We start from the raw sequence: 10,834 nt of genomic DNA on the forward strand, positions 1-10,834 counted from the left end.
TTTTTTTTTATCTAATCTATGTCTTGGTTTGTGGTCCCCGTTGTTAGGCACAAACTTTCAGAAAAATAGGTATTATGAAAAAGCTATATATGAGGTTGTGTATTTGAAGTATTTAAAAACTATTAACATCTTATTCATTAAATGTCGTATGCATTATTATCACAACGAGTTTATTTATTAAATGCAACAACCAACATTTTACATATTGAACGTATAGGCCTTTAGAGCTTTCTGCCCCATACTTGGTGAAGTGGCATGAAAGGTGCCGTTGTACTACTAAATTCTGCACCGAAACACACACCGCACGGATTGCACTAATCGCAGGGCACGCTGCTGTCTGAGCCTAACCCTTTGTGTTTGTCTCTGCCCCTTTTTAAGGTTCGCTTAACTCGCTTCCAAATAAGGAAGCAAATGGTGACAGTCGTGAGCGCGCTTCAGCCGAAGCCGCGCACATCAGGCGGCTCGCGACTCCGATCGCCATATAAGGAAACAAGGACATTTCATTTCTATAGGAAGAAATTCACACAGCGCACGCTAGAGGGAGCGGTGTACAGCAGCGAAGAATGAAACTGCAAAAGGAGGAAGAATGCGTCCCGTTTACCAAAGAGCACGGAACATGCTTTATCCACAGCCTGCAGCGAACAAACCGTGTACGCAACGAAGGTTGCGTTTATTCGCGTTTGTTTATTCGTAGACCCGTGCGAGCGAGCGGATGTTCAAACGTGGCCACGATGCTCGCCGAAATCCTCCGCGTTTAAATCAATGCTGACACCTAGCGTACAAACGTCGAGTCTCCTTCGCATTTCTGCCTTCGTCTTTGTACAGACAAGACCCGTCAGTGTATGGCATGCGCATAGCTTTATTTTTTTGGGATATACAAAGTGTATGGAACAGTGAAAGTGATATACAGGGACAGAGAATGATCCCTGTTAGGTCAGTTTAGGCAGGTTAACTCGGTTGAAAAAGTGAACGCAACACATTCAAAGGCCCCAAATGAGGCTCTGGTGGAATGCAATAACAGAACAAAAAAAAAACATCACAAATATTCTTTACAGACATTTCTTGGGGGACGTTTGCATATTTTCCTTGCCTTTAAAAACCTGTTTTCAGGTACTCTGGATTCTCCGGGTATGCTATTTAACCACCACATCATACAAGTAATGTCATAACATGCAACAGTGCTTAAATCACTCCAATAACAGAATCAAACCAGGAGTTTACCAATGATTTGCAAATATGAACCTGATTACTGAATAGTGTACAATGGCTGAGCTTTCCTCAAGACACTGTTGATATCAGCTTTTCCATCAATACTTTGAAGTCCAACTTAATGACAGTATCAGGATGGCTTTAAACACCCAACAACATGCCAGCAGTTAAAAAGTGAACAGAACCAATCCAGCACTCAAGAACGTCGGGTGGGATAAAATATGTTTGTTACCCCGATTATAAAACCCAGTACAAGTGAAACAGCTTATTGACAGAAACTCCCATGTAAATCATAAATGGATGTGTACAAGATGGAATGCATAGAAGGCCACAATTTGGTACAAAGAGCATAAAACGAAGCTCTTGCAAAGTTTACATAATATAGTTACACTTTTAATACTAAACATCTTATCAAGCTCAAGCCTTAATGAAGTAATGGCAGTTCATGTGCAAAGGTATTCCTGTCTAAAGAGAACAAACAGATAACATGTCTACAGAGCGCAATACAAGTGCAATCTAAACGTTATACGACCCTGCAATGGAGGATGTCTTTGGCTGAACTGGAATGAACAACTGTAAACATATCAATGCAGTTCTGCGGAGAGTTTAGCCCTTGTGCTAAATCTATACCTGTCCCTGAAAAACCAGCTGCTGGTTTGTGATATTTGGTCGAGTTATTTAAAAATCTGCTTTAAGGTACTCTGACAAAACGAGTCGGCCTGCATTAGAAGTAGAAATTTAAGTGCTATGTTTGGAGATATGCATTATTTGGTAACATATTATTGGTCGCGTCTGTGCAGTTTACATCTCGTTCTTGGCATCTTCGGTGTGGCTGAGAAGCTATCTTGTCTTTTTCTGCTGTGCAGCCACCTGACCCTGGCTTCTTGTCTTGTTTAACACATCTGTGGCCTGAAAAAAATCATAGAATTTAGACAACACAAGTAATACAAGCGAACAGGCAGGTGAGTAGATATAGATATATTTTATAGATACCTGCTCTAAGATTACTCCAGCAGCCTGGTCTATGGCGGAGCCTACTTCTCTGTACTGGCCAGAGTACCGGATAAAGGCCCAGGTCAGCATTGCAATCATGGCCAGGCCAACTACACAGTCACATGCAAAGGAAATAGTTTCCAGGCCAATGAAGAACAAAATTCCTGACAGCACGTAGAGGAGGCAGACCAGGACAAACAGCACTGCAGGTGTCCGGAAAGCGCTAAAAACATTCTTGGACTGGAGAGACGGCAAGTGTACATGGAATCAGTAAAGTTTTGAAACATTTTTCACACATTAAATTTCAACGCTTTTTCACTCGTTACCTCGTTGTGCTTGCTAAAGGACTCCCACAGCTCTTTCAGCTCTGCTTCCAACTGTTCTTGGTAACGCTTACAGAAATCCCGCCCACCCATCTTCTTAGTGCTGGAGAAGAGATGAAGGGCCTCCTGCAGGAAGAAGCGGTGCTTCTCCTCCAGTGAGTCGGGAGCCACGTAAGGCAGGTCTCCACCACACACCTAACAGCGAGGTGTGAAGAATAAATAAAAGGACATTATATAAAAGGTTAAATGGATATGAGGTTTGGCAGTCACATACCAATGCAAAAATAAAAATGTGCATTAATTGAGTGATTTGTTCTATAATCATATCACAACACCATCCAGTTTTTTTCAAATATTTTATTTGTTTCATAGCCAGAGAGTGAACCAACTCCAGGGTAAGGCTAAAAGCTGCCGAATGTTAGTGCAGTGATCCTCAAATCTGGATGCTAGATCCACTTTCCTGCAGAGTTTAGCTCCATCCCTGATCAAACTCACCTACCTGTGATCTTCTAATGATCCTGAAGACACTAAATAGCATGCTCATGTTCGTTTGATTAGGGTTAGAACTAAACTCTGAAGGAAAGTGGATCTCGCGGGCCAGATTTGAGTTTCCCTGTGTTAGTGTAACCTATTAAATAAATATCTAAAAGATTTTAATTAGGTCTGTCAGTTCATTCAAATTTTTTATCAAATTATTTAAAGAATGCTTCAATTAATCACTAAATTTGACTGAAAATACCCACAAAAGATCATTTAAAGCTATTTGGGTGTTAAATGAGAAAGTATCAAGTAGAGATTACAAATTGTGTATTTAATATGAAAATATTTTATTTCATTCAACAAAATGAATTACACTAACATTTAGGCTATAAACGGCCTAACAAACTACTATAGAAAATAATAAATCTCAGTATTTTTTTGTTTATTCAAGGTTAAGTTTATTCAAAATTGGCTAAAACGCAAAAAAAATTGTTGTCAAAAAAAACAGCATCAACTTACTGAACTGTTGTATAAAATTATAAGACAAAAACTAATAGAGGGGCATTTTTGTGCCAGTATCTTGATTTTTTAGGGCATTACTGTATTTATGGAGTTGTTGCCCTGCATTATATTTATATACAGTGAACCGTTTATAAATATGTGATAAATATACAGGTCTCAAGCCGGGGCCATTATGTTAATTTTGTAAAAAATATTTTTAATCACATTATTTTTTCAGAACTAATTAAGTTATCACGTTAAACTAACATACCTATTTTTAATATGAATTAAATTTCATTTTACGTGATAATTTACCAAACATTGCACATTACTAATTATAATGCTGACATTTCCTCAGTTATTCAAATAGCACCTACAGAAATCAATATTTACGTTATCAAAGAACATCATCACTGACTTAAGTCTAGCGTCGTTTATGTGCTTTTAAAGAAGTGAAGCAATGCACACCGTTTGCTGAATAAATCTCTTACACTTGCATCGCACATACATCTGAGCCTTGTTGTTTATGGTGAGAAAATTCAGCAAGTAATTTAAATTTAGGCAACAAAACTCTAATGAGATGATGCCACTGATAGCCCGTTGCACTCATGAGCTCAACAGATTTGTGATTGTTTATAATGCAAAACACTTAAAATGTCAAAAAAGAAATATGATGGAACAAATAAGACCTTATATTACATAGTATTACTAGCCTGATAATGAAGACAACAATAATAGTCTAGTTATTGTCATCAGTCAGAGGGGATATCTGTCTATAGTCTACTATCATTTATCAGCACAACACTAGTATTACTATTAGCTTAATTCAGCAACAATATGTATTAACCTTTTGAAAGAACTGTTATTACTGTACGTGCAGTATAATTAGTGTGTATTAGCCTGACCTTTTCCATATTCTTGTAGTACTGGTCTTTTGCCGATGCCACAGCTGCAAGGTTATTGGCCTCTGCTGTAGCCTGAATCGAGTCGAAACATTAATTCAACAATATGACATCTTGTGACAAGTCACAAATACCACCAAATGCGAGTAAAACTGCATCGTTACCTCTAGCATGGATTTGGGGTGTGGAAGGTCTTCTCCCTGATATATCTTGATATAAGCCTGACAGTGAAAAAAAAAAAAACTCATCTAAAATGCCGCTCAGCAAAACAGAGATGAAGATGATCATAAGCCAGCTGTGAGCTCACCTTGAAGTACTCCAGCAGGCCCCTGCAAGTCACTTTATTCCCATTGATCTCTTTTACAGCCAGCTCGTCAGTCTTCAGTAGGTTGGGAATGAGCTCGTGCAACTGATCCTTGAACTCTGGAGCCACATCTGAGGGGCAGAGGAAAAGATCGTTAGAGAGAGCGTTAGAACAGAACAACATAAGAATGGCAGGATAAAACGAGACATGTAAAAAGTAAATGAAACCCACAATGAGGGACACAAAGATGGATGCAGATATTACTAAATGGTGTGCTAATAACAAATAACATTTACTCTATTATTTGAGGTCAGCAAGATCTCTTCATTTATTTTTTATTCAGCAAAGATGAATTAAATTGATCACCAGTGACCGTACAAGTTATTAAAACATTACAAAAAAAATTATTTTAATAGATTTGTTCTTTTAAACTTTATATTCATCAAATAATCCAGAAAAATGTACAGTGGTTTCCATAAAATATTAAGCAGCACAACTGCTGTCAACTATGATACTATTGTTTCTTGTGAGAAGAAAGAAATCACAAGATTAAATTACATTTCAAAATATATGTAAAAAAAAAACTTGTTCCAAATTCTTCCAAAACATTAAAAACATCTTACAAACCCCAAACTTTCAGCAATGTGTGTCACTTATGTTTGTATATGTACCAGCAGAATTAGAGATGGGCAGTTCGATCAAAGTACTATAAAATGGCAAAATTAAATGCTCCAGAAGTTGTGCCCATCCCAAGGTAATACGTGAAGTAAAACATGAATGAAGTCTAATACCACACAGCTGTCCCTTGAAAGCAGGGCTTGTTGCCACCTTCAGGCCAGGGTGTGGTAAGAGAAAACAGGAAATGGAGGTGAAACAGGAGTGAATGTGCTCTCTCACTGTCTGAAGCTCCTCATGCTGAGTCGGCTTCACCTGAAGACAGCAAGACAAACACATCTCTACAGACATACACGCACACAACTCAACAAGCCAAACGTGAGTAGCATTCTCAGTCACATACTTGCAGACGTTTGTCCAAGAAATCACTTCCTCCTTTAAACCCGTATTTGTACTCATACGGGAAACTCCAGTCTCTGACCAGGAACATAAGTGACTGTGGGCAAGAAAGATTTGAGCTGGCATTTAAGGAATTATGAAGGCATAAACGTTTTCTTTAGTGCAGATGATATATAACGGTTATAGGTTCTACGTAAAATCTGTCCTGAGGTCTGCTGTGCTACCCCGATATTATAAATCTTGTAACAGATGCACATACAATGAGCTATAAATGATGATCATCCAATAAAAGATTTTAAATGCCATGATACTGAAAACATCCGATACCATCACTGTAACGTGTGCCACCACAAGTCCTGAGGTTATTGTACTTATGAAGTTAAATGAATGCCAGGGAAAAACCACAAATTTGAAATACAAATCTGAGCTCAGAGGGCACGTGTCACTACAAGTACAGACATTTAAACAAAGGTGACTCCAACGTCAATATCAGCGAGGTCTGTTCATACCTGAAAAGGCTTGAGAAAGATTTCATCCATTGCCAGTCGGCCATACTCCGTAAACAACTACACAGACACAAAAAAAAAGAAAGAAATCAAAGCAAAAATGACAGAAGTTAAAGCCACAATTTAAAACAAGAAAAATAAAAAGAACATAATTGTGGTATACTGTACGGTCTGTATGGTGAAACACAAATGCATCAATAATTTAGAGACACTGACTATCATAGGGTTTGAGCATGATGAGAGCTTGTTCCACATAAAACTAATGCAGAATTAAATTATAGCAGAACTCAAAACGTTTTCTGACAGCAATAATAGGTTATAGATATTTATTTGTTGATTATTAGTCAGTTACTAGGTGTTGTATTACAGCTCAGGAGCTTGTTTTTTCAGTGTTTCATGGGAAGTCTGTGCTCCGCTCTTTCTGTTGCGTTTCATTCCATGCTCTTTTAGAAGAAAATTACATTTTTGTGCATGTGCATACCACTACAAAATTAATCTGTTCAGGTTCTGATTACACAGGCCTTTCTAAACAGTGACTAGTTAGATAACTCGCTGACTAATTAAGCATGAAAATATGCTCTTTTATGCATAGCTAATGAGCTATATGTATTTTATCATCCAAACCACCGTTTTATTTTAATAATATTACTGAGCCAAACATTAGTGTACATTCTAAAATGTTAAGTATAATAACTGCATTACATTAGTTTTTTAAATCATGTTACATTTAACCCAATAATTAACCTGTGATCAATTTTCTGGATCAAAATCGCAGGGCAACCTCAAGATAAGTCGGTTCAAGTAAGACTGCTGTGTACTCGGTTAGTTGTGATTTGACTAACCTGAAGTTGCTGTAGATCATCTTCCTGAATATTCTGTGACAGGTTATAAATCTACACACACAAAAAAGGAATTACGATACAACTCCAGTCTTCTTTCAACTCATTCGTGGCCAAATAGAGATGCATTGTGTAAACCTGGACAGAGCTCGTCATGGTGCTGAGGGCGAAGATAGTAGCGCAATCTTTCACTGTGGACTGGGAATCGAATGCTCCTTGTGTGTCCATTAAGAGCACAGCAACCTAAAGAGAAAAACAAAACAAATGTGCTCTTTTTAAGACAAATGGCTCTTCAATCTCAAGGGAAATTAAAGACTGAAAAAGTGATTTGACGGTTTCTGTAAAAACTACGCATTAAGCCAGATAACGGATGGCAAAATCTTGACAGGAAGTGACAGAGTTTCACCACAAATACTACGAATACTATGAATCTGAAATCAGGGCTTGTGCAAGTGCTGACTGCCTACTGGACATGAACTACCAAGATAAGATATCAGTTAGTAAAGTTCATAATGATGAATTTCTGGGGAATTGAAAAAGGATAATACTAAATATTTAGTTCTTTATTTAAAGCATTTCTCAAACATGCTCCACTAGTGACTGTGAGTAATCTCACTTAATGATTCTCGGTAACTCGGAGGAAGCAACGAATATTTGATCCCCACTAAGCTTGGTAATATTGATTAACGTTACAAAATTTCTTATGTATGTATTTAACTAAACATTGTCATATACAGAACCAGCCAGTAATACTAATCTCACAAGCCTTAAATGTAACGAAGCTAGAATATTTACTATTTTTGAGTTGCGTGACCAAAAGTAATGACTTGCAGTTCAACGTAGGTCTTAATTCAGCGATTGTTTCAGCTGATTTTGACTGATTAATTAAAAATACCCAGGTCAGAATAATTCTTTCAGACTACACTGGCCACACTGCAAGTTATTTATGTCCCATCAAAGGACAATGAATTATAAGCATATATGACATACATAGATACAAAGAGAAACAATGGGCCTTATTCTCTAATAATTAAACATACATATATACATATATATATATATACACATACACACAAATATATTTGTTCTTAACTTCATTTAAATGTTAGTGATGTTGACGTTATTAAAATATACATTTTAACTACATATAAATTATATATGTAATATATTTTGTAATTCTCATTATGTTAAGACAAAAGATGCATTTCTTAATTTATCATAACCAAGGCTACCCAGAGCGTTTTTTCTTTGGGGTATTTGTCGTATCACGGTCAAGGTCCTTTTTATTTGTATAGCACCTTCAAACAACATTAATGCTGGCCAAGGTGCCTCACAAAAGCACAAAACAATGCTAAAAATACAAAATACAAAGTTTAATAATATAACTGTATATATTGTACTCTTAATTGTAAGTCGCTTTGGTTAAAAAAAATGACTAAATGTAAATGTAAATGTAACCAACAGCTTAAACCATAAAACCAAATAAAATCAGGAATAAGAAATTTAACACAAGACCAACATATCCAACAATTATAAATAGGCCTGAGAGAAGAGATGAATGATGAATCTTCGGGATGAGTACGGGCAAATAATACTTTTACATGACAACAATGTACTACAAAGTTAATTCAGCAACCCTATCAAAAATGATCCCCTTTTACACGGAAAGATGTTTGTGAAAACTGTCACATGCAGATTTTACAATCTAACCAGTGCACGCATATATCTTAACCAGTTCTGAAGTGAGCGGTCGGCTGTTGAGTGCTTGTTACCTCGCTTCCATTCTTCTTCCGCACTACAAAAACTTCGCTCCACAGCTGGATGCCAGTGGTCTCTGGTTCTGATCCTCCTCTCCAGGAAAAACCCGTCAGAGGCTCATTCTCCTGCCCAAGCCAGTCCTGACCAGGCTGCAGAGGACAACATAATATAAGGTGAACTTACAGTAAAAGTAAATACACCTTCATAAACAATTACGTGCTGCTTGACATGATCTGTATATTAAATGTTTTTCTTCTCACCTTCCTATACATGTATCGGAGCATGAAATCCAAAAGGAAACTTTTCCCCTTTCGGAAGGCACCGGCGACAGACACCACCACCACATCCTTATCTCGAACCTCAGGCTTCAACAGAACTCGACTGAGCGCTTCCGTGTCCAGGTCAAAGGAGTGATCCTCCTTGTTGACCGTCACGATCTGAACTGGCCCAGGATCGCCTCTCATCCTCTGTCCTATATCACACGCTTACTATGGGCGACAAAGAAAACGTTTTAGCTTTTCGGCTGCGATAAGATACGGTCACACATTCATATTCAAGCGAATGCCACAATTAGTTTTGACCTTTACGGCCGGCAGTATCTGCTCGGAAATATCAAAGACAGCGTGTTAAATCACTTTTCTTGGAGGCATTATTGAGACAGTACTGGCCCTGTTGGCCGGCAGGGCAGGGTCTGTTGAGAAATAGCGATGTGGCAAGCCAGTTAAAAGCTTCAAGCATGCTCTTCTCCACTGACAGACTTGAGCTTGAATGTGATTCATTGTTTCAATCATTTAGACTGCTTTCTCTCGTGGGCAAATGAGTACAATCAACACTGCTGTGGAAACGTCAAAGCCACTGACATCCACATATATTGGAAGAGTTTGTACACAAATGTGTGTATAAGTGAAACAACACACCCCGAGGAATAAAATACACAGGTGGAACCGATTAAATAAGGCTAGGTGTGGAACAGACAAACCGGCTGAAAAATGTCAGGAATTCCTAGTTTCTCAAACGAATATGTAATAACTACATGTACTTGCAGTACTGCATGCTTTGCATGGAGTAATGAAAAACGTGGCAACTGCCACTGACAAACTTGGGTCAAATATGCTAAATTACTATATGAGCTCGCCCGTGTCAACCATTAAACGCATCCAGAGTGGCTTCAGATTGTGTTCGTGTGTAATTAAATAATACTAAATAAATATTCATGAAACATTCGTGCAGGCACCTCCTCTCTCGACTGGCTGAGTTCCAGATCTTTTATGTAATATTTTCCATATAAGAATCAGAAGTTGTTTGTTCGGCGACATGATGCGTGCATATATTACAGTATAACATCAAACTTGCTAATGTTAACCTAGGTAGTTAATATCGCCTCGCCCCAGCATTGAGGAGTTCCAATCAAACCGACAACATATTCGAGAAACGGATGAAACTAAAGTAAGCCATTTTAAAAGTGTCTTGAGATCTACACGTTACCTTCTTTGTAAGCAACCAATTGTTTCCAATACCTTATGCTCCGTTTTTCACCGCAGACCTTCAACTGGTTCTGTGTCAGATTATGAACGTTTCAGTTTTAATAAACACAACTTTGTCCGTAAAAGAACGTCCCACCGCCTGTTGCTGGGAAATGTAGTTTTATGGGACACGGATTCTAATACACTCCAACCACCAGTAGGCCTCAAAAACTACAACACCCAAGAGAACCCTCGCATGTCAAGTGGCGTTTGTTGTTACGTCCAATCAGAGGGCGTAAATATTATTGAGCCTAGTGATTTATAAACGTGTAACAATATTTTAATCTTCAATTTTAATATAAATTAAATATCACCTCTCTGATTACCTAGTGGGCACATTCACACCTGTTTTTGTCACTCAGTGAGACAATGCACTTGAAAACATTAATGTTAGCTCATGCCAACATGAAAATGATACAAGAAAGTTTTGCCAGACATCTAGGGAGTGTCTTCTAGGTTTTCCATAATGAGTCACTGGTATG

General features: G+C 37.9%; 1 protein-coding gene across 2 annotated transcripts; it reads right to left on the reverse strand.

The window, feature by feature from the left end:
* Positions 1-841: 841 nt before the first annotated feature.
* On the reverse strand, positions 842-10,453 carry atl3 (atlastin 3). Of its 2 annotated transcripts, none has more exons than XM_043257510.1 (14): positions 10,347-10,453; positions 9,090-9,317; positions 8,844-8,978; positions 7,210-7,314; positions 7,075-7,125; positions 6,236-6,292; positions 5,731-5,823; positions 5,504-5,642; positions 4,716-4,843; positions 4,573-4,629; positions 4,412-4,483; positions 2,529-2,720; positions 2,203-2,442; positions 842-2,118 (listed from the first exon to the last, which is right to left on the reverse strand). In XM_043257510.1, exons 2-14 carry the CDS (start codon positions 9,291-9,293, stop codon positions 2,050-2,052), a joined length of 1,542 nt encoding a protein of 513 aa, XP_043113445.1. In that variant the 5' UTR covers positions 9,294-9,317; positions 10,347-10,453; the 3' UTR covers positions 842-2,049. The 2 variants fall into 2 exon arrangements, with proteins under 2 accessions (XP_043113445.1, XP_043113444.1); XM_043257509.1 differs by having other exon boundaries at positions 10,315-10,446.
* Positions 10,454-10,834: the final 381 nt, after the last annotated feature.

The sequence above is a fragment of the Puntigrus tetrazona genome, chromosome 14 (genome assembly GCF_018831695.1).
Source record: "Puntigrus tetrazona isolate hp1 chromosome 14, ASM1883169v1, whole genome shotgun sequence".
NCBI lineage: Eukaryota > Metazoa > Chordata > Actinopteri > Cypriniformes > Cyprinidae > Puntigrus > Puntigrus tetrazona.